This window comes from Barbus barbus, assembly GCF_936440315.1.
Source record: "Barbus barbus genome assembly, chromosome: 47".
NCBI classification, from domain to species: domain Eukaryota; kingdom Metazoa; phylum Chordata; class Actinopteri; order Cypriniformes; family Cyprinidae; genus Barbus; species Barbus barbus.
The window spans coordinates 24,828,414-24,852,270 of record NC_136725.1 but is presented as its reverse complement, the minus strand read 5'-3'; the positions used below and the strand labels follow the sequence as shown (position 1 = coordinate 24,852,270).

The window sequence follows — 23,857 nt, the reverse complement described above, 5'->3', positions numbered from 1 at the left end:
CAGAAGTACAGCGAGTTTTCATACTGTAATGTTTGTTTGATATTTAGAGCATCTTTCCTCCACAGAGATGCCAAATAAAGGCAGAAGAGTGAAGCGGCGTGATGGGCAGCAGGAGGATGAGGATGATGTGCCAGTCAAGCAGATGAAGGTGGTGAACGGCTCCGCTCCACTGTGCTTCGACTCGCCGCATGATTTCTTCCAGAGTCTGATCAGTCCGGTCGGGCTGGATGAGTTCTTCCAGCAGTACTGGGAGCAGAAGCCATTAGTCCTGCATCGGTCCGATCCGCATCTGGCCTCTTATTACAGCTCTCTGTTCCAGCTGTCGGACCTGAAGCAGCTCTGCGCTCGCGGCCTGCGGTACGCCACAGACCTCAACGTCTGCCGCTGCGTGGACGGCAAGAAGAAAGTGCTGAATAAAGCGGGGAAAGTGAAGTTCAGCCAGCTGAAGAAGGACTTGGAAGAGAGGAGAGCCACCATACAGCTGCACCAGCCGCAGAGGTTTAAGGTCAGAGGGGCAGAGAGGACGACTGAGCCGCGGCGTTTGTGAGGGAGCTGACCTGATCTTCATGTGTTCACAGGATGAGCTGTGGCGCATTCAGGAGCGGCTGGAGTGTTTCTTCGGCTCGCTGGTCGGATCCAACATCTACATCACTCCTGAGGCCTCACAGGGCCTCCCGCCGCACTACGACGATGTGGAGGTCTGTGATACATGCTAACTAACACTAGTTCACAAACACTAGTCCTGTCAGATAAACATTAGTTCACAAACACTAGTTCTGTCAGATAAAGACTAGTTCACAAACACTAGTTCTGTCAGATAAACACTAGTTCACAAACACTAGTTCTATCAGATAAACACTAGTTCACAAACACTAGTTCTATCAGGTAAACACTAGTTCACAAACACTAGTTCTATCAGGTAAACACTAGTTCACAAACACTAGTTCTGTCATAAACACTAGTACACAAACACTAGTTCTGTCATAAACACTAGTACACAAACACTAGTTCTGTCATAAACACTAGTACACAAACACTAGTTCTGTCATAAACACTAGTTCACAAACACTAGTTCTATCAGGTAAACACTAGTTCACAAACACTAGTTCTGTCATAAACACTAGTACACAAACACTAGTTCTGTCAGATAAACACTAGTTCACAAACACTAGTTCTGTCATAAACACTAGTACACAAACACTAGTTCTGTCATAAACACTAGTTCACAAACACTAGTTCTGTCATAAACACTAGTACACAAACACTAGTTCTGTCATAAACACTAGTTCACAAACACTAGTTCTATCAGGTAAACACTAGTTCACAAACACTAGTTCTGTCATAAACACTAGTACACAAACTAGTTCTGTCAGATAAACACTAGTTCACAAACACTAGTTCTGTCAGATAAACACTAGTTCACAAACACTAGTTCTGTCAAACACTAGTACACAAACACTAGTTCTGTCATAAACACTAGTACACAAACACTAGTTCTGTCAGATAAACACTAGTTCACAAACACTAGTTCTGTCAGAAACACTAGTTCACAAACACTAGTTCTGTCAGATAAACACTAGTTCACAAACACTAGTTCTGTCAGATAAACACTAGTTCACAAACACTAGTTCTGTCAGATAAAAGCTAGTTCACAAACACTAGTCCTGTCAGATAAACACTAGTTCACAAACACTAGTCCTGTCAGATAAAAGCTAGTTCACAAACACTAGTCCTGTCAGATAAACGCTAGTTCACAAACACTAGTCATGTCAGATAAAAGCTAGTTCACAAACACTAGTCCTGTCAGATAAAAGCTAGTTCACAAACACTAGTCCTGTCAGATAAAAGCTAGTTCACAAACACTAGTCCTGTCAGATAAACACTAGTTCACAAACACTAGTCCTGTCAGATAAACACTAGTACACAAACACTAGTTCTGTCAGATAAAAGCTAGTTCACAAACACTAGTCCTGTCAGATAAACACTAGTTCACAAACACTAGTTCTGTCTGGTAAACACTAGTTCACAAACTAGTTCACAAACACTAGTTCTGTCAGATAAACACTAGTTCACAAACACTAGTCCTGTCAGATAAACACTAGTTCACAAACTAGTTCACAAACACTAGTCCTGTCAGATAAACACTAGTTCACAAACACTAGTCCTGTCAGATAAACACTAGTTCACAAACACTAGTCCTGTCAGATAAACACTAGTACACAAACACTAGTTCTGTCAGATAAAAGCTAGTTCACAAACACTAGTCCTGTCAGATAAACACTAGTTCACAAACACTAGTTCTGTCAGATAAAAGCTAGTACACAAACACTAGTCCTGTCAGATAAACACTAGTTCACAAACTAGTTCACAAACACTAGTCCTGTCAGATAAACACTAGTTCACAAACACTAGTTCTGTCTGGTAAACACTAGTTCACAAACACTAGTTCTGTCAGATAAACACTAGTTCACAAACACTAGTCCTGTCAGATAAACACTAGTTCACAAACTAGTTCACAAACACTAGTCCTGTCAGATAAACACTAGTTCACAAACACTAGTTCTGTCTGGTAAACACTAGTTCACAAACTAGTTCACAAACACTAGTTCTGTCATGTCCCACTGGTTGTAGGATAAGATATTTACATAACCTTTTACTGAACGTATAAAAACTTTTGATATAACTTAATAATTATATATTTTTAAAGTGTGGTTAATGTAAAACACTAAATCAACTATTCTATTGAATGTTATTTTGACAATTTAGTTGAATAATTGAATAACCTTTGATATTCAACATCATACAATGTCACAGATCACTATTTTCCAGAAACAAAAAATTAGATCAGTTAACCTCAAAACTGTTTCACCTGAACATTAATGTGGGGGTCACATGACCCCGTCTGACCTCCATGTGTTTCGCTGGTGTCTGTTCAGGTGCTGATCCTTCAGCTTGAGGGACAGAAACACTGGAGGCTTTACCAGCCCACCGTTCCTCTGGCCCGCGAGTACAGCCTGGAGCCCGAGGACCGCATCGGGCCCCCGACACATGATTTCATCCTGCAGGTTTGAGACTGAAGAAGAGACGAGATGTTGAGACCGGTGCATGTACTCTTGTGCTTGAATCTGCTGTTGTTCTTCTAGCCTGGAGACCTGCTGTATTTCCCCAGAGGAACGATCCATCAGGCAGACACACCGGCCGGAGTGGAGCGATCCTCTCACCTCACGCTCAGCTCCTACCAGAACATGTACGCCTGCGCTCCATCACGCCTGTTTCACAGACTCCAGACAGCTGTGAAAGCGCTCCATTAACCCTTGTGTTCTGCTGCTGTGATCTTCATGCTGTGGGACAAATTCACCCTCATTAGTTTCAGTATAATTCAGCATAAGTCACATTATGAGAAACAGGGTTTCTGGGGGTCTTAAAAATTCTTACATTTACATTTATTCATTTAGCTGACGCTTTTATCCAAAGCGACTTACAATTGCTATATATGTCAGAGGTCGCGCGCCTCTGGAGCAACTAGGGGTTAAGTGTCTTGCTCAGGGACACATTGGTGTCTCACAGTGGATTCGAACCCGGGTCTCTCACACCAAAGGCATGTGTCTTATCCACTGCGCCATCACCACCCCGGTCTTAATTCACCCTTCCACAAATAAAAGCCTTAAATCAGAGCAGAGAGTTTTAAATTCATACAGTTGTGGCATTTAAGGTTGCATGAACTGCACAAAAATGAATCTCTTATTTTTGTCTTGTTTTCCAGTACAAATATCCTTAAATCAAGATACATTTACTGGAGATGCAAAATAAAGATATGAAGTCTTGTTCTCTGAGAAACTGAACAAAATAAAGTGAGTTTGATTAAAACAAGAACAAATATCTTTCAATAGGGTCAGAAAAATAGCCTTGTTTTCCCTTTGAATGAAGTTGATTTGGCAGAAATTTTTTTCTTGTTTTAATTATAATTTTTCTAATGTAGTTTAATCTCCAGAATATCTTGATTCAAGGATCTTCCATTTAAAAAAAGTCTTAAATTTACCTTCATAAGACCTGCAGAAACCCTGGAAAAACAAAAGTAAAGACAGTAAACCTTCAACATGAATAGTTCTCATGTATTCCAAAATAAATAAACATGAGAGCATATGAATTATTTTTTAAAAAGTTTTGAACATGTTGAACTGAGGTAGTGTGGGAAAGCACTTGTTTTCCTTCAGCAGAGCATTGCGTTCGCAACTCCAAGATCAAGATCGATTCCCAGCCAAATTACACTCAAAAATGTACACCTTCAACACGTGCATTTCTTGACTAGTATTTCTGACAACTCAAAACTACATGTGGCTTCAGATGTGAACTCTTGTGTTTCAGGTCATGGGGTGACTTCATGCTGGACGTGATTCCCGGCTGCGTGTTCGACTGCATGAGACGAGACGGTGAGATGCGATCCGGTCTGCCTCGTAACCTCCTGACGGTGAGCACAGCGCTTCTCCATTGGCTCTCTGACTCTGACTCTAACAGAGTGTGTTCACCATCGACACACTAACTCTAACAGTGTGTGTGTGTGTTTCCGCGTCTCGATGCTTCAGGCTCCCAGCTTTGGTTCTGATGTTAATAAGCGGATGAGTGTGTTCCTGCGGCGTCTGGCCGATGCTCTCGAGTGTGACGATCTTCAGCTGCGCTCCACTGCTATGAAACGAGACTTCATCTCCCACAGACTGCCACCGTATCTGCTGGATCCAGCCGAACTCGAACCCGGTGAGTCTCACAGGCCTGCTGTTTGACGCAGCGCTGCGTCTGTGATCGATGATGGGCTTTCTCTTGCAGCTGGGAGACCGCCGTCGCTGGAGGACACCGTCTGCATCCGCTTCAAAGAGCATCTTCTTCTGACGGTGGAGCCCAGTCAAGACAACACCGTAAGAGCCTCACACACCTTTATATAAAATATATTCACTCTACCAGTCAAAAGTTAGGAATAATTAACATTAAAGTCTGTTCTGCTCACCAAGGCTGCAATTATTTGATCAAAAACAGTAAAAACAATGAAATATTATTCAAATCTAAAACAGTTTTCTATGTGAATGTCTGTTAAACTATATTTTATTTCTGTGATCTGCAGCTGTATTTTCAGCATCATTACTCCAGTCTTCAGTGTCACATGATCTTCAGAAATCATTCTAATATGCTGATTTGCTGCTCAAGAAACATTTCTGATTATTATCAATGTGCTGCTGAATATTATTTTGTAATCTTTTGACCAGTAGTGTCTCACACACAAACTCTGTATAGCAATCTTTGTGAGGACATTCATTGACAATGCAATCTCTAGCTCCTTACCCTAAACCTACCCATCAGAACTAAGTGTCTCACCCAAACCCTTACCCAATTATAACCTGACCCCTAAAACCAAGTCTTGACCCTCAAACAGGCCTTTAAGGGGGTCTCAGGAAGTGAGGACCAGCCAAAATGTCCTCACTTTCACTCTGATGGTCTAAGGCTCAAACCGGCCCTCACATAAATAGCTGTACAAGTACACACACACACTCTCACACATACATGGACTCACACACACATACACAGAGACACACACACACATATACACACAGAGAGAGAGAGAGAGAGAGACACACACACATATACACACAGAGAGAGAGAGAGAGACACACACACACACACTCACAGAGAGAGAGAGAGAGAGAGAGAGACACACACATACACACAGAGAGAGAGAGAGAGAGACACACACACACACACTCACAGAGAGAGAGAGAGAGAGACACACACTCACAGAGAGAGAGAGAGAGAGAGAGACACACACACACACTCACAGAGAGAGAGAGACACACACACACACATACACACAGAGAGAGAGAGAGAGAGAGACACTCACAGAGAGAGAGAGAGAGACACACACACATACACACAGAGAGAGAGAGAGACACACACACACACTCACAGAGAGAGAGACACACACACTCTCAATTCAAATGAGCTTTATTGGTATGACTGTGTAACGTATCACAATGTTGCCTGCCAAAGCAATAAGTATATTATACAAACATACAGATTAATTAAAAAAAATTAAAAAGGGGGAAAATAAACGTACATACATGCATACATGTCCAACTTATCTAAATGAAAAGAGAAGAAAAAATAAAGAAATAACAGATTAAAAATACAGAGTTATTGTAAATGGTAAAGAGGGTTCAGCCTTTGTCCCTGATTTGATGGCAGGAGTACACATACTGCCTTCTTTTCCTTCTCTCCCAATATATACCAGAGTTTCTCTGTGTTGCTTCTTTATTTTAATTTTTTCAGTTTCTTTAACTTTTGAATGTTTACACCGAATTGTGGAATTGAGTTGATATTTTTCCACTAAATAGTGTAAGGGGTCACTCTCTGGGTGTTTTTGCCGATAAGTGAAAGCACAGTGATGGTAGCTATCTGTGGGTGTGTCTGAAAGATGGAAGCAGAACTTCGCTGCTCTCTTCTGGATTTCAGAGAGCAGAGGGAATCTGCCCAGTTCTGCCCTGCAGCCCAGATTTGGGGCGTTTCTGTGAATTCCCAAAATGTTTTTGCAGAACTCAAGGTGGAATATTTCAACAGGTTTTTTGTCCCATGTTTCATAGTTTAGTTTAAATTTGGGGCCCCAGATTTCACAGCCATATAGAAGAATGGGTTTGATGATGCTATCGAAGATTTTCAGCGACAGTTTAATGGGTGGGTTGGATTTGAACAGGGGTCTTCTTATACTGTAAAAAGCCCTGCGTGCCTTATCTGTCAGATCTTTTATTGCAGTATTAAACTGTCCAGAGGCTGAGATTGTCAGACCCAAATAATTATAACAGGTGACATGATTAATAATTGTTCCCCCAATTGTAAACTCATATTTTTTGTCAGCAAGATGAGGCTTTTTCTGAAAGATCATGATTTGACTTCTCCATGTTTATCGGTAATTACTGTACTTTTCCAAAATGGAGAGGCTTTGGTGAAGCCCCTCTTCAAGATTCAAGAGTTTTATTTGTCACATACACAATTATACAGAGTATAACCAGCAGTGAAATGTAGGTCAGGTCCGCTCCAAGGACAGTGCAATTATAAAGTATACAAATATTAAGAGAAGAAAAGTAGAAAAAAATAAAAGAATAAAAGATAAAAAATATAAATATAAATGTGCAGGTCAGTATGTTGTTGACTTAAATAGTAATAAGAGGAATGTGCAAAAATAATGTGCAAAAGTTGTCCAGGGTATTTAAATAGCAGCAATATGAGGTAGAGAAAAATTATGAATAGCTTATTGATATGGTGATATTTACATGGAGTCAAGTGATGTTATGACACAGAGTTAGAGTTTAGGAGCCTGATGGCCTGGGGGAAGAAGCTCCTCCTAAGTCTCTCAGTTTTTGCCATCAGGCTACGGAAGCGCTTACCAGATGGAAGCAAAGTGAATAGACGGTTATCAGGGTGATTAGAGTCCTTGATGATTTTGACCGCTCTATTTTTGCAGCGTTTGAGGTAGATGTCCTGCAGAGAGGGGAGAGCAGACCCAGGCTCAGCTAAGCGCACAACTCTCTGTAGTGCTTTGCAGTCCTGATTGGAGCTGTTTCCATACCACACTGAGATGCACTGAGTCAATACATTTAACATTTAACATTTATTCATTTAGCTGACGCTTTTATCCAAAGCGACTTACAATTGCTATATATGTCAGAGGTCGCACGCCTCTGGAGTTAAGCAACTAGGGGTTAAGTGTCTTGCTCAGGGACACATTGGTGTCTCACAGTGGATTCGAACCAGGGTCTCTCACACCAAAGGCATGTGCCACCCACCCTTTCTATGCACTTTCTATGGTCCCTGAATAGAAAGTTTTCAGGATTGCTGGTGAGACCCTGAATTTCCTCAGCTGTCGCAGATGGTACAGTCTTTGCCTGGCTTTCTTTACCTGTGTTTGGATGTTTGTAGTCCAAGTCAGGTTCTCTGAGATGTTTACACCGAGGTACTTGAAGCTACTCACCCTCTCCACAGGGGTCCCACTGATCATAAGAGGAGTGTAGGGCTGCTGCGGTCTCTTCCTAAAGTCCACGATCAGCTCTTTAGTTTTGCTCACATTCAGAGAGAGACAGTTGTCCTGGCACCATGATGTGAGACTCTCTACCTCATCCAAGTATGCGGTCTCATCGTTGTTGGAGATGAGGCCCAGAACCACAGTATCATCAGCAAATTTGACAATAGATGTAGAGCTGTGAGAGGACACGCAGTCGTGCGTGTAGAGAGAGTAGAGCAGGGGACTCAGGACACAGCCCTGTGGGGCTCCTATGTTCAGAGTGATGGAGTTTGAGGTGAACTGGCCAACTTTCACCACTTGAGGTCTGCCGGTGAGGAAGTCTTGAATCCAGTCACAGAGTGAGGAGTTTAGGCCGAGGTCTGTGAGTTTAGATGCCAGCTTGATGGGGACTATAGTGTTGAAAGCTGAGCTATAGTCAATCAATAGCAGCCTTACATAATTCCCATTGTTGCTGTCCATGTGTGTGAGGGAAGAGTGGAGGACGTGAGAAATGGCATCATCAGTAGATCTGTTTGGGCGATAGGCAAACTGAAGAGGGTCCAGAGTATCAGGTATGGAGGAGCAAATGTGGCTCTTTACAAGTCTCTTAAAAACCTTCATGACTATAGATGTGAGGGCAACTGGGCGATAGTCATTCAGGCAAGAGGGTTTATTGTTCTTTGGCACAGGGATAATAATGGATGTTTTGAATGAAGTGGGAACCACGGAGGTAGCAAGGGACTCATTAAAGATAGAAGTGAACAAACCAGCGAGCTGATCGGCGCAGGACCTCAGAACACGGCCGGTTATCCCATCAGGTCCGGCTGCTTTCCTGACGTTCACTCTCTTTAGCGCCCTCCGAACCTCATCCTCCGACACGGTGATTACAGGATCATCGCTGCTCTGCCTGCTGCTTCCTGACGCGCTGGTCGGCAGAGACACGCCGCCGCCGTTGCCATCGAAGCGGCCGTAGAAGATGTTTAACTCGTCGGCCAGCAACGGATCTGCTCTCACCTCCGCGGAGGATGTGTTTCCGAAGTCACAGATGGTCCTCAGTCCCTGCCACATCCGTCGAGAGTCATTGAGCTGGAAATGAGACTCAATTCTCTCTCTGTATCTGTGTTTAGCGGCTCTTACTGCACGACGGAGAGCATAGCACGATGCTTTGTACTCGCTCGTATTCCCAGACAGAAGAGCCTCATTGTAAGCGGCGGTGCGTGTGTTAACCGCAGCACGGATTGTTCTGTCCACCCACGGTTTCTGATTGGAGAATGTCCTTATAGTTATTGTTTCTGTAGCTTGCTCGGTTAGCGTGTTTACAAAGCTCAATGCTACATCCGTGAACTCGCTGACGTCAGAAGAACTCGCCCGGAACATGTCCCAGTCGAAGTCATCAAGCGCCGCCTGCAGCATAGCCTCTGAGTGGGAGGACCAGCGTCACTACTCTCTGCACCGGAGGATCCTGAACGAGCCTTTGTTTGTATTCCGGTGTTAGAAAAATGGCGGCATGGTCCGATTTGCCAAAAGCCGGTAGTGAGCAGGCTTTGTAGGCATCCTTGAACTGAGTGTAGCAATGATCCAGTGTGTTTGGTCCTCTAGTTGGACAGGATACATGTTGATGAAAGTTCGGCATGACCTGCTTGAGATTGGCTTTGTTAAAGTCTCCCGCGATGATGAAGGCAGCGTCAGGATGTTTGTTAGTGTAGCCGCTGAGCACATCGTGAAGTTTAGACAAAGCCAAGCCGGTGTCCGCCTGTGGTGGAATGTACACAGCAGTAACAATGATCGATGAAAACTCCCGGGGCAGATAAAATGGGCGGCAAATAACGGAGAGATGTTCCAGATGAGGCGAGCAGGAACGTGACAGAATGGAGATATTCCTGGGATCACACCATTTCTTGTTGATCATGAAACATACTCCTCCACCCCTGGATTTACCGGCCTCTGCTGTTCTGTCCGTCCGAAAGACAGAGAAGTTATCACTCGGCATTACAGCAGTGTCCGGGACCGAGGACGAAAGCCACGTTTCTGACAAACAAAAGGATGTTACAGTCCCTTATGTCCCGTTGGAAACTAATCCTGGCTCTAAGATCGTCCATCTTATTCTCCAAGGATTGGACATTAGCGAGGAGAATGCTCAGAAGAGGAGGACTGTGAGCCCTTTTCCTGAGGCGACAGCAGCAGAAGATCGTCTGCATACAGGAGGCATGATTTCTCTGCCCTCGAGGGTCAGACCAGGACAAGAGGACTGATCAAGTGTTGATGCCAGTTCGTTAATATAGATATTAAATAGAGTCGGGCTGAGGCTGCAGCCTTGACAGACTCCTTTGGTCTGACTGAAATAATCATTCCGCCTGTCATGATTTTGACACAGCATTTGTTCCCGTTGTGTATGTCCTTTATGATATCATATGTCCTTCCTCCTATTCCACTTTGGATAAGTTTTAGGAAAAGTCCATTGTGCCATACCGAATCAAAGGCTTTTTGGAAATCAATGAAGTAGCCAAATATTTTTCCTTGTTTTGTCTGCTGACGGTATTTTTGTATGAATGTATGGAGTGTGTAAATGTGATCTGATGTTCTCCGTTTTGGCATAAATCCAATCTGACAGTTGTTTAGAATTTTGTGTTCTTGAATGAACTGAACTAATCTGTCATTAATAATAGAGCAGAATAGTTTTCCGAGGTTACTGCTGACTGTGATGCCTCTATAATTGTTTGGGTCGTATTTGTCATCTTGTTTAAAAATTGGAGTTAATAGATTTTCTTTCCAGATTTCAGGAAAGTGTCCTGATTTTAATACGAGATTGAATATTTTCAGAATAGCATCTTTCAGTTTGGAGCTGCTATGTTTCATATTTCAGCATCTTATTAAATATTCCATCCAAGCCACAGGATTTTTTATTTATCATTTATATTATATTTATTAGGGATTTAATTTTGCCTATTAGTTCATGTAATGCTATGGGTTTGTCTAAATGGTTTAGCTGCTCTTTTGTGGTGAATTCTAGATAATGTAATTTGGAGGTCAGATGTTTTTGGGTAACGGTTGGTTAATTTTGTGAATAGAGTTTTCTGAAATGTTCAGTCCAGATGTTTGGGTCGTGGATAGGAATGTTTAGCTTCTTTGGATTTATCTAAATTATTCCATAATTCCCAAAAAGAATTTTGATCGACTGCCTCAATCTTAAGCAGCTTTATTTTCATGTGATCAGCTTATTTCTGTATTCAAGATTCAAGAGTTTTATTTGTCACATAAACAATTATACAGAGTATAACCAGCAGTGAAATGTAGGTCAGGTCCGCTCCAAGGACAGTGCAATTATAAAGTATACAAATATTAAGAGAAGAAAAGTAGAAAATAAATAAATAAATAAAATAAAATAAAATAAAAGAATAAAATAAAAAGATAGATAAAAAATATAAATATAAATGTGCAGGTCAGTATGTTGTTGACTTAAATAGTACTAAGAGGAATGTGCAAAATAATGTGCAAAAAAGTTGTACAGGGTATATAATAGCAGCAATATGAGGTAGAGAAAAATTATGAATAGCTTATTGATATGGTGATATTTACATGGAGTCAAGTGATGTTATGACACAGAGTTAGAGTTTAGGAGCCTGATGGCCTGGGGGAAGAAGCTCCTCCTAAGTCTCTCAGTTTTTGCCATCAGGCTACGGAAGCGCTTACCAGATGGAAGCAAAGTGAATAGTCGGTTAGCAGGGTGATTTGAGTCCTTGATTATTTTGACAGCTCTATTTTTGCAGCGTTTGAGGTAGATGTCCTGCAGAGAGGGGAGAGCAGACCCTGAGATGCGCTCAGCTAAGCGCACAACTCTCTGTAGTGCTTTGCAGTCCTGATTGGAGCTGTTTCCATACCACACTGAGATGCACTGAGTCAATACACTTTCTATGGTCCCTGAATAGAAAGTTTTCAGGATTGCTGGTGAGACCCTGAATTTCCTCAGCTGTCGCAGATGGTACAGTCTTTGCCTGGCTTTCTTTACCTGTGTTTGGATGTGTGTAGTCCAAGTCAGGTTCTCGGAGATGTTTACGCCGAGGTACTTGAAGCTGCTCACCCTCTCCACAGGGGTCCCACTGATCCTGAGAGGAGAGTAGGGCTGCTGCTGTCTCTTCCTAAAGTCCATGATCAGCTCTTTAGTTTTCCCCACATTCAGAGAGAGACAGTTGTCCTGGCACCATGATGTGAGTCTCTCTACCTCATCCAAGTATGCGGTCTCATCGTTGTTGGAGATGAGGCCCAGAACCACAGTATCATCAGCGAATTTGACAATAGATGTGGAGCTGTGAGAGGACACGCAGTCATGCGTGTAGAGAGAGTAGAGCAGGGGACTCAGGACACAGCCCTGTGGGGCTCCTATGTTCAGAGTGATGGAGTTTGAGGTGAACTGGCCAACTTTCACCACTTGAGGTCTGCCGGTGAGGAAGTCTTGAATCCAGTCACAGAGTGAGGAGTTTAGGCCGAGGTCTGTGAGTTTAGATGCCAGCTTGATGGGGACTATAGTGTTGAAAGCTGAGCTATAGTCAATGAATAGCAGCCTTACATAATTTCCATTGTTGCTATCCAAGTGTGTGAGGGAAGTGTGGAGAACGTGAGAAATGGCATCGTCCGTGGATCTGTTTGGGCGATAGGCAAACTGAAGAGGGTCCAGAGTATCAGGGATGGAGGAGCAAATTTGGCTCTTTACAAGTCTCTCAAAAACCTTCATGACTATAGATGTGAGGGCAACTGGGCGATAGTCATTCAGGCAAGAGGGTTTATTGTTCTTTGGCACAGGGATAATGATGGATTTTTTGAATGAGGTGGGAACCACGGCGGTAGCAAGGGACTCATTAAAGATAGAAGTGAACAAACCAGCGAGCTGATCGGCGCAGGACCTCAGAACACGGCCGGTTATCCCATCAGGTCCGGCTGCTTTCCTGACGTTCACTTTCTTTAGCGCCCTCCGAACCTCATCCTCCGACACGGTGATTACAGGATCATCGCTGCTCTGCCTGCTGCTTCCAGACGCGCTGGTCGGCAGAAACGCGCCGCCGCCGTTGCCATCGAAGCGGCCGTAGAAGATGTTTAACTCGTCGGCCAGCAACGGATCTGCTCTCACCTCCGCGGAGGATTTGTTTCCGAAGTCACAGATGGTCCTCAGTCCCTGCCACATCCGTCGAGAGTCGTTGAGCTGGAAGTGAGACTCAATTCTCTCTCTGTATCTGTGTTTGGCGGCTCTTACTGCGCGTCAGAGAGCATAGCACGATCCTTTGTACTCGCTCGTATTCCCAGACAGAAGAGCCTCATTGTAAGCGGCGGTGCGTGTGTTAACCGCGGCACGGATTGTTCTGTCCACCCACGGTTTCTGATTGGAGAATGTCCTTATCGTTATTGTTTCTGTAGCTTGCTCGGTTAGCGTGTTTACGAAGCTTAATGCTACATCCGTGAACTCGCTGACGTCAGAAGAACTCGCCCGGAACATGTCCCAGTCAACGTCATCAAGCGCCGCCTGCAGCATAGTCTCTGAGTGGGAGGACCAGCGCGTCACTACTCTCTGCACCGGAGGTTCCTGAACGAGCCTTTGTTTGTATCTCGGTGTTAGAAAGATGGCGGCATGGTCCGATTTGCCAAAAGCCGGTAGTGAGCGGGCTTTGTAGGCATCCTTGAACTGAGTGTAGCAATGATCCAGTGTGTTTGGTCCTCTAGTTGGACAGGACAGGTATTAGCAGTGACTTGTATTTTTTAAGGGTTTGTTGATATGTGGCTCGTGTTTGTTGGTTTCAGTGTTAATTTTGGAAGGCATTTTTGATTTGGTCTTAGTCTTTATCTTGAGACGAAAAAGCTTAATAGTCTTAGTCACATTTTAGTCATTTGAGTGTTTCATAGTTTGTCTAGTTTTAGTCGACGTAAACTCATTGCATTTTTGTCAACTTTTAGTCATTACTTTTAGTCAAACTGCAGTTACCAACATTTATTTTGGTAGCTGTTTTATATGTAGTATTCTAACAAAAATAGTTATTAATTCTTCTCTCTTTAGACCAAATCAATTAAGCTTATGAGACATTTGAATCAAGGATTGAATTGGAAAAACTGGAATAAATTTTCATTTTTTGGTTGAGATACAAATTAAACTTATTTTTCAGATACAGTAGGTTTATTTAACAAGTATACATTTATTTAACATCTTTTGTTGGTTAAAATTGATGACACAGATAATTAGGAATGCTGTCCATTTAAGATGGAAGGTATGCAAGACACGCATTCAGTTTTCACCCACCTGTTTAAGCTCACTTAAACCATAACGGACTGCATTTCCGTGAGAGACATGTGGACAGCTGTGTGTGTATTTGAGCACTGAGAACTGATCGCGCGCTGTGTGAGAACTGAAGAAGTGGAGCGTGCGCGAGAGAGAGCACTTCTATCAGCGCGATTCTGCCTATCCTGCCTTCACTAACTTTAAGTTAATCGACAACTAATTGTAACTCCCGGGGAAAAGGGGACGTCTGTCACCCTATCCCTAACCCTTCGGGTGCTGAGGTCATTGTTTCAGATCGCTAGTTCGTATTTTGGTAGGCTATCCGTCCACTGCAGCTGCCATACTGAGGCTAGATATGCAAACGCACCTTATCCAATGACAGAGACGCACATTTTGAAGGACAAGGTAGTTAACTTAGCCTATAGGATGTATTTTGAATGTCCGGTAGTCCTCAAATAACATTTTAGTCCCGTCTCGTCTTGTTAACGAAGACGCGCATAAATTTCGTGATAGTTTTTATCATCAGATATTAGTTTTAGCTCGTCAACGTCTCGTCTTAGTCACAGAAAAAAGGTTCGTTGACGAATATTTTTCGTTGTCTTCGTCGACGAAATTAACACTGGTTGGTTTGCAGGGTCTCTGTGTTTGTTTTTTATTTGATAATGATCATAATTCTTTTCTTATTTTTTGGCATTCTTTATCAAACCAACCAGTTTTAGCAATTAATTTTTTACATCTCTGTAATGTTTTTTTTTTTTTCTCTGGGCTTTTCTGACCACTGTAGAAAAAATTAATTGTTCTGTTGCTAAATAGATTTTCTTCTCTTCACCAAATGAAGTCCGTAGAAATGAGTCTATCATGTTTTCCACATGAGTGCTGTGGAGCTCGGCTTCATATTGAGCAGGACTGTCTTTATTCCATATAAATTTGGAGGGGAGGGGGTACAGTTTAACCTTCTGCTCTGAAGATGGCAGAAGATTCACTGACCTGTTCAGACTGAGGACTGTGGTCTGATAACGGTAGCTGTGGTAATAGCGTAATAGATCTGTAATGGCGTAATCTACTGTGCTGCTGCCCAGATAGGAGCAGTAGGCGAGTCGACACAGAGAATCAGCTTTTGCAGATCTGCAGGACCTGTTTTCCATGTCTGTTTACGCTGTTGCCATAATTCTGTCTTGCTTTAGTAAAACGTTTTTGTTGGTACGTATGTGAACTGTTAATATATTTATCTCCATCTGAACTAATGTAGTCCGCTTCTCTCCCTGTTCTAGCGTTCAGATCCCCATTAACAGAACTGGGCCTAGAGACTGACAGTACAGGTCCTTTTCAAAAAATTTGCATATTGTGATCTGTAATGTACTGATAAACATTAGACTTTCATATATTTTAGATTCATTACAACACAACTGAAGTAGTTCAAGCCTTTTATTGTTTTAATATTGATGATTTTGGCATACAGCTCATGAAAACCCAAAATTCCTATCTCAAAAAATTAGCATATCATGAAAAGGTTCTCTAAACGAGCTATTAACCTAATCATCTGAATCAACTAATTAACTGTAAACACCTGCAAAAGATTCCTGAGGCTTTTAAAAACTCCCAGCCTGGTTCATTACTCAAAACCGCAATCATGGGTAAGACTGCCGACCTGACTGCTGTCCAGAAGGCCATCATTGACACCCTCAAGCAAGAGGGTAAGACACAGAAAGACATTTCTGAACGAATAGGCTGTTCCCAGAGTGCTGTATCAAGACACCTCAGTGGGAAGTCTGTGGGAAGGAAAAAGTGTGGCAGAAAACAACGAGAAGAGGTGACCGGACCCTGAGGAAGATTGTGGAGAAGGACCGATTCCAGACCTTGGGGGACCTGCGGAAGCAGTGGACTGAGTCTGGAGTAGAAACATCCAGAGCCACCGTGTACAGGCGTGTGCAGGAAATGGGCTACAGGTGCCGCATTCCCCAGGTCAAGCCACTTTTGAACCAGAAACAGCGGCAGAAGCGCCTGACCTGGGCTACAGAGAAGCAGCACTGGACTGTTGCTCAGTGGTCCAAAGTACTTTTTTCGGATTAAAGCAAATTTTGCATGTCATTCGGAAATCAAGGTGCCAGAGTCTGGAGGAAGACTGGGGAGAGGGAAATGCCAAAATGCCTGAAGTCCAGTGTCAAGTACCCACAGTCAGTGATGCTGGTGTTGGTCCACTGTGTTTTATCAAGGGCAGGGTCAATGCAGCTAGCTATCAGGAGATTTTGGAGCACTTCATGCTTCCATCTGCTGAAAAGCTTTATGGAGATGAAGATTTCATTTTTCAGCACGACCTGGCACCTGCTCACAGTGCCAAAACCACTGGTAAATGGTTTACTGACCATGGTATTACTGTGCTCAATTGGCCTGCCAACTCTCCTGACCTGAACCCCATAGAGAATCTGTGGGATATTGTGAAGAGAAAGTTGAGAGACGCAAGACCCAACACTCTGGATGAGCTTAAGGCCGCTATCGAAGCATCCTGGGCCTCCATAACACCTCAGCAGTGCCACAGGCTGATTGCCTCCATGCCACGCCGCATTGAAGCAGTCATTTCTGCAAAAGGATTCCCGACCAAGTATTGAGTGCATAACTGAACATAATTATTTGAAGGTTGACTTTTTTTGTATTAAAAACACTTTTCTTTTATTGGTCGGATGAAATATGCTAATTTTTTGAGATAGGAATTTTGGGTTTTCATGAGCTGTATGCCAAAATCATCAATATTAAAACAATACAAGGCTTGAACTACTTCAGTTGTGTTGTAATGAATCTAAAATATATGAAAGTCTAATGTTTATCAGTACATTACAGAAAATAATGAACTTTATCACAATATGCTAATTTTTTGAAAAGGACCTGTATATGATCTCTGACTGTAAGCTTGAGAAGAGGTCTTCATTGTATAAGGGGACTCATGTGGGGGGATATATGGCACATAGGTACAGGTCCTCATCTAAACACAAAATCTCTTTAAGTTTTATCCAAATGTGTGTTTTTCCTTTTTTCACAGGCTGAATATACTGCCACAGGTGGTCTTTGAACCAAACTATGATTCCTCCTGAATCTAGGGCCCTATGATTTCCGTGATGCGGAAAACGCGGACGGAATCACGGAATTTACACATGAAAACGGAATTCTCGGAATCGCACGGAATATGCATATATTTTGTTGACATATAAAATAAAAAAAAATTTTACCTCCTCATTTTTTCAGTTTAAAACAACAAACGTAGAAAGGTCTCTACCTAAACCGTGGCCAAATGGCATTGTTAAACATGTTGCCTAGTAACCATACGTCCTTACGTTCCCGCGCAAGGAAAAAAAATGAAGCGAGTGGCTCCTGATAAGATAACGCTGTCGAAAAAATTAAGAAACTCTCAATTGAATGCTTAAAACCGGGCTGAACAATACCCCAACGACTACTATGAGTCTGGACAACAACTTTTTTGTAAGTTTTGTCAACATACTGTTGACTGGACCCGCAAAGACATGTAACGACCATTTGATATCAAAAGTTCATCTCAAGAACAAAGCTAAATCCACAGCGGGCAAATCCCTCCAGGTTACCATTGAGGCAACGAAAAAAATCAACAGAAGCAAGGCGTGAGTTTGTGGAAGATTTTGTTGCAATGTGTGCTGAAGCTGACATACCGCTTGAGAAAATGAAGGGGATACGTCCGTTTCTTGTTAAACATTGCAAGCAGGGAGGTGCACTCCCAGAAAACGCCAGCAGCCTCAGGCAGACCCACCTGCCGCGGGTCTTTGACCAGCACATGCAAAAAGTGCTGCAAGAGATCCGTGGAAAGAAATTCTTCGTTGTTGTCGACGAAACCTCTGACAACCGAGATCGCAGTGTCCTCAACATTGTTATAGGTGAGCATCCAATTAACTTTTATTTTATGTAGGCTAATACAGCATATTAGCCTATTTTTAACCAGGGCTTATATTAAATTTTAATATACAGGGATGCAAACAGCGCACTTTTCACTAGTGTTTCTTCTTGCTGTGCATCTTTTACTGTCTATGGCAGGGGTCTCAGTGGCCTGATTGGAGGTAACTAGCTCGTCATGGAGCCATTCACATGTCGTGTCTTTTGCGCGCTCAAGTTTATTTCAAATGCAGGCGCGCGGAAAGCGCGCTCATAATTGAAGCGACGTGCTCATTTTTTCCAGGTGCAGCGAGATGAAAACACCTCAACTTTTCATTTTGAATGTGCTTTATTAACAGTTTAAATAAAAAAGCTGAATTGTGAGTTTGTGTAACTGAATTTTTAAAGGTCAATACTGCTTGGAAGTGAAAAAAAAACAAACAAATCCGAAAAATCCGGAAATAAAACGGAATTTGAGAAAAAATAAAACGGATTTCATAGGGCCCTATTCTGAATCTCTTCTGTTTTAACATTAGGCTGTTTGATTGATGCTATACGTAGCTCTCTGTAGTTTGGAGGAATGTAGGATTTGGAGTCTGAACGACTCCATGTCTCAAGTAAGATAATTATATCTGAACTATATACAATATTAACAAATATATAGATTAATCAATTAAAAAGGTAATATAGAGAATATTGAGAAATACAGTGAGTGGATCCATTTGATTGCATTTGTTACATTTTAAAAGTAAATAAGCACAAATAAGTTAATAAATAAACGAATAAGTCACTAAGAAATAATGATCATTCTTGACTATAGACCCATTGTGTGCTTAAGCTAATAGATTATCACATAAGTTTCAGCATGTTGTTTTATCTGGATAAGGTCGCTGGAGTCTGATCTACCTCGTCGTGCGGCTACAGAGGCGTAGCTGTCCGTTTGGCTGCTGGGAAGCTCAACTCTCTCCTCCTGGTCCGGATGTGTTTTCTGAGGGCTGTTCAGTGTTGATGCCTTGATGGTTTTTGTCTCATGCCCTCTCGGTGGATGTGGATATGGTCATAGAGAAGCTGATGTGTGACTTGCTGATGGTTGGCTATGTGAACATTCGGTATTGGAGCACAGATGTGAGCTATCTCAACGTTGATGATCCTTTGTGGTACGTCTCTGTGAGGTAGAAGGCTTGAGATGATGACTTTGGCTCTGGGGTAGTTCCTGCTAGCTGTTCTCACTGTGTTGGACAGAGATTTTGTGACGTCCACCCTTCTGATGCTGAGGTCGTTTGTTCTGCTGTGAATAATGTGTGACGGGGCACCTAACACACCCTCTTGCAGTAGTCTTAAATCAGAGTGTGAGGTGGGACACCAGAACTTCTTCACAAATCTCCCCGGAAACAGTCGTCTGGGGTCACGATGGTGGCCGTTGGAGTCGCAGAGGATGACGATGTTGTCTTTTCTCCTCTGTTCTCTGCTGTTGCTCGTGGATGATGATGTTGTTGTCGGTGAATGAATCTGAGTGCTGCTGCGGTCTTTCCTCTTGAGGTTCTGATGGGCTTGAGGAGACTGACGGGTTGCAGGAGTGAAGGAGCTCTGAGATTGTGTGCTGACACACCGCTGCTGTTGAGCTGAGTTTATGAAGGTGCTGGGTGTTTGTGTGTGGTGTTGAGTTGTGGGGCTGCTGTGGGGTTGTGTGCAGCTGTGTTCTGGTGTCCTCCAGCAGTCTCTCCAGTGTGTGGCCAGTTCCTCTCTCACCCTCCTCAGCTCCTGCCGCAGCTCTTGATTGTCCTCCTCCAGGTGTCTTACAGCAGAGCAGAGTTGTTGAAGTTGTTGCACACTGGTCAGGTTTAGGAGCTGATGAAGGCTGTTGTTAGTTTCCTCTTTAAACAGGAAGAAGTCCTGCTCCAGCTCAGTGATGTTATCTCTCTAAGCCTTTATCTTGGGAGATGCAGGAGTGCTGGTGTGCCCATGTGTTCTTGAGCTGGGGTCAGTGATAGTAACTGAGGTTGTGCCGGCCTCATCTTCTGCCTGGCTCTTTACTTCAGGACCTTTCTTAATTTTCTGAACCTCCCCTTTAAGATTTCTGAAGTTCCTCTGGAATTCATTGAGGCTGGTTTCTGGTCCCTGGACCATGACTGTGCCATTGTGATGAAGGTTTACAGTCAGCTTTGTGTCGTCGTCTCCTTCCAGGGTGAGTTGTCTACCTTTGCTGATGCCGCCTTTCCTCATACATGTCATGGTGGAGCAGAGGATGATGGGTGTTCAGTGAAGAGGAGCAGGTTACACCGGACTCTGTTGTTTTCTGGTCCACTGTAGTCAGATAACAGTATCTCTGGGTTCTCTCTCAGCATCATTTCTTTCATCCTTTTCTTTTCTTTGGCAGACTTAACTTCTGCTGGATATATTATCTCCAGCTCAGCTTTAGATAGGCCCATTTTGTTCTCAACTGAATTAACTGCCACGGAATGTTAGCTTGGCTAGCGGTCAGCTTGATGTATTGATTATATGCAGTTTGCAGTTGATATCAATAAAAAAAAATTACTTTTTTTTTTAGAGGTCTTACCTTAATAATCTTCTGCCTCTATTGTTCACAGTTAAGCATCTAATTATTTAATCAAGATTTGAGTCATAAAAAACACATTCTCTGGTAAAAATGTAGTTAAATCAGGAGCAGATTATTTTGCTCCCAACTGCCATCGTAACAATGGTAACTCTTACTCACTCTCTCTCTCTCACACACACACACACAGAGAGAGAGACATACACACACACACACACAGAGAGACACACACACACACACACACAGAGAGAGAGAGACACACACACACCCACACACACACACACACAGAGAGAGAGACATACACACACACACACACACACACACACACAGAGAGAGAGACATAGAGACATACACACATACACACAGAGAGAGAGAGACATACACACACACACACACACACAGAGAGAGAGACATACACACACACACACACAGAGAGAGAGACATACACACACACACACACACACACACACACAGAGAGAGAGACATATACACACACACAGAGAGAGAGAGACATATACACATACACACACACACAGAGAGAGCCTCAGAAATCTATCAAATCAAAAACACAGACAACCAGATAATCCGGACCTCCGCCTTCATTACTGTGAGGCACTAAAACAATATAAAGCCACACTCCGGCGGAAAAAAGCACAGTTTTTGCAAAACCAGTTTGAAGAAATTGAAAAATCTATAAATTCACACAAATTTTGGGATAAATGGAAATTATTATACAAACCAAATCAATAAATTCTGGCCATCCAAGATGGGGAGACGTGGAAAACTCATTTCCAAGAATTATATAGCCCAACCCAAATTCAAATCAAAATGAAATAATTAATAAACTAGACAATTTAGAAAGATCGATTAAAGCGAATCAAAACCCCTTAGATTTCCCCATAACAATGAAAGAATTGGAAGATAAACTACGGGTCCTTGAGCCCAAGAAAGCCTGTGGTGTCGACAGCATCCTGAACGAGATGCTGAAACACACAGAGCAAAGCTTCAAACTGGCCATGCTCAAACTCTTCAATGATGTTCTGTGTGTCGGGTTCTTCCCTGAGATCTGGAACAAGGGCCTCATCAGCCCCATTCACAAGAACGGAGATAAACTAGACCCCAACAACTACCGAGGCATCTGTGTGAACAGTAACCTGGGGAAGGTGTTCTGTAGCATCTTAAACACCAGACTGTTACACTTCCTTACGAAGCACAATGCCTTGAGTAAATGCCAAACTGGCTTTCTTACAAAATGTGGCACATCCGATCACATTTTTACATTACAAACACTAATTGACAAATATGTACATCAAAACAAATGAAAAACGTTTGCTTGTTTCGTTGATTTCAAGAATATGGCATGAAGGACTATACCTAAAACTTATCGACAGTGGAATAGGGGGAAAATTCTATGATTTGATCAAATCAATGTACACAGCCAGCCATTGTGCGGTTAAAATTGGGAACCAAAGAACCGAATTCTTCCCCCAGGGGCGTGGAGTGAGACAGGGATGCAGTTTAAGCCCCACCCTCTTCAACATCTACATCAACCAATTGGCCAACATATTAGAACACGCCCCCTTTCAAGGTCTCACTCTACACGACACAGAGATAAAGTGTCTTCTCTACGCAGATGACCTGGTCCTCCTGTCGCCCACTGCAGAGGGGCTTCAGGACAGCCTGAATCTGCTGGAGGATTACTGTCAGACCTGGGCCCTGACGGTCAACCTCCAAAAAACTAGAGTAATGATGTTCCAGAAACGCTCCAGATCTCAGGGACCAACACACACATTCACACTATCACACAGAACCATTGAAACCACAAAAACATACACTTACCTCGGCCTGAAAATAACCCCAACCGGTAACTTTACTTTGGCTGTGAATGAACTCAGAGAAAGCTCTCTTTGCCATAAAAAGATCCATTAAAATCGACATCCCAATCCAAATCTGGCTCAAACGTTTCTAACTTTTGCTATATCTAGCCATATGTTTATATAATATTGCCTTTTTTATTTAGTTTCATTATTACTATTATTTTCTCTAGGCTTTACTAAATGTTCAGATAGTCTAAATGAATGAATGATGCATTTATATAGCGTTTTGTGTATAGCTGTACACCCAAAGCGCTTTACAATCATGTGGGGGGGGGGGGGGGGGGGGGGGGGGGGTCTCTCCTCAACCACCACCAGTGTGCAGCATCCACTTGGATGATGTGACGGCAGCCACAGTACAACGGCACCAGTGCGCTTACCACACACCAGCTACAGGTGGAGAGAAGAGATCAAGTGTATGGGGATTATTAGGAGGCCATGATAGACAAGGGCCAGTAGAGGGAATCTGGCCAGGACACCGGAGATACACCCCTACTCTTTACGAGAAATGCCATGGGATTTTTTATGGCCACAGAGAGTCAGGACCTCGGTTTAACGTCTCATCCGAAAGACGGATCCCTTTCTATGTTGTTTTAATGCTTTGGCAATACAAAATGTATGTTTTTGTCATGCCAATAAAGCTTTCTGAATTGAGAGAGACACACACATTCTCTCTCACTTACGCACGCACACACACACACACACAGAGAGCGAGAGAGAGAGAGAGACACTCACTCACACACACAGCAAGATCTTACTGCATCCATCTCTCTCTGATCAGGACGAGGCCACAGATCTGGTGGTGTTTGTGTTGCATTCTTTAAAGAACAAGAGAGAAATGCACATGATGGGAACACCTGATGATGATGATGATGATGAAGAGGAGGAGGTCGTCTCGCAGGTACGTCAGCTCTCAGACTAACGGCACTTATTAGTCTTGATTGTCCAGTCGTGTGTTTCTCAGGCTGAGCTTCTTCAGTTCCAGGGTCTGCGCTTCCCCTCGTCTCATCTGGCCGCTCTGGAGCAGCTGCTGCGAGTCGATCGAGTCCCGGCTGCACAGCTGCAGCTCCTAAAGGATGAAGATAAACTGGGGCTGCTGCTGGGGCTGTGGAGCGAAGGACTGCTGCAGGTCTGCCAGACGCCATAAACACCAGCTCATCTTCATGAGGAACAGTTTCAAACTGTCAGGAATTGTGCCTAATTGTAGCTGAATGCTGAATAAAACAACATCGTCATTATCC

At 43.0% G+C, this 23,857-nt stretch overlaps 1 protein-coding gene across 2 annotated transcripts in view; it reads left to right on the top strand.

The window, feature by feature from the left end:
* Positions 1–23,857, top strand: part of riox2 (ribosomal oxygenase 2) — a 24,792-nt gene extending 935 nt beyond the window's left edge. For both annotated transcript variants that reach the window (XM_079410947.1, XM_079410948.1), the window contains exons 2-10: positions 66–505; positions 579–698; positions 2,937–3,065; positions 3,144–3,247; positions 4,366–4,468; positions 4,584–4,752; positions 4,822–4,910; positions 23,398–23,517; positions 23,596–23,857. In XM_079410947.1, coding sequence (XP_079267073.1) covers positions 68–505; positions 579–698; positions 2,937–3,065; positions 3,144–3,247; positions 4,366–4,468; positions 4,584–4,752; positions 4,822–4,910; positions 23,398–23,517; positions 23,596–23,763 — 1,440 coding nt within the window. In that variant the 5' untranslated portion in view covers positions 66–67 and the 3' untranslated portion in view covers positions 23,764–23,857. The remainder of the gene's footprint in view (positions 1–65; positions 506–578; positions 699–2,936; positions 3,066–3,143; positions 3,248–4,365; positions 4,469–4,583; positions 4,753–4,821; positions 4,911–23,397; positions 23,518–23,595) is intronic.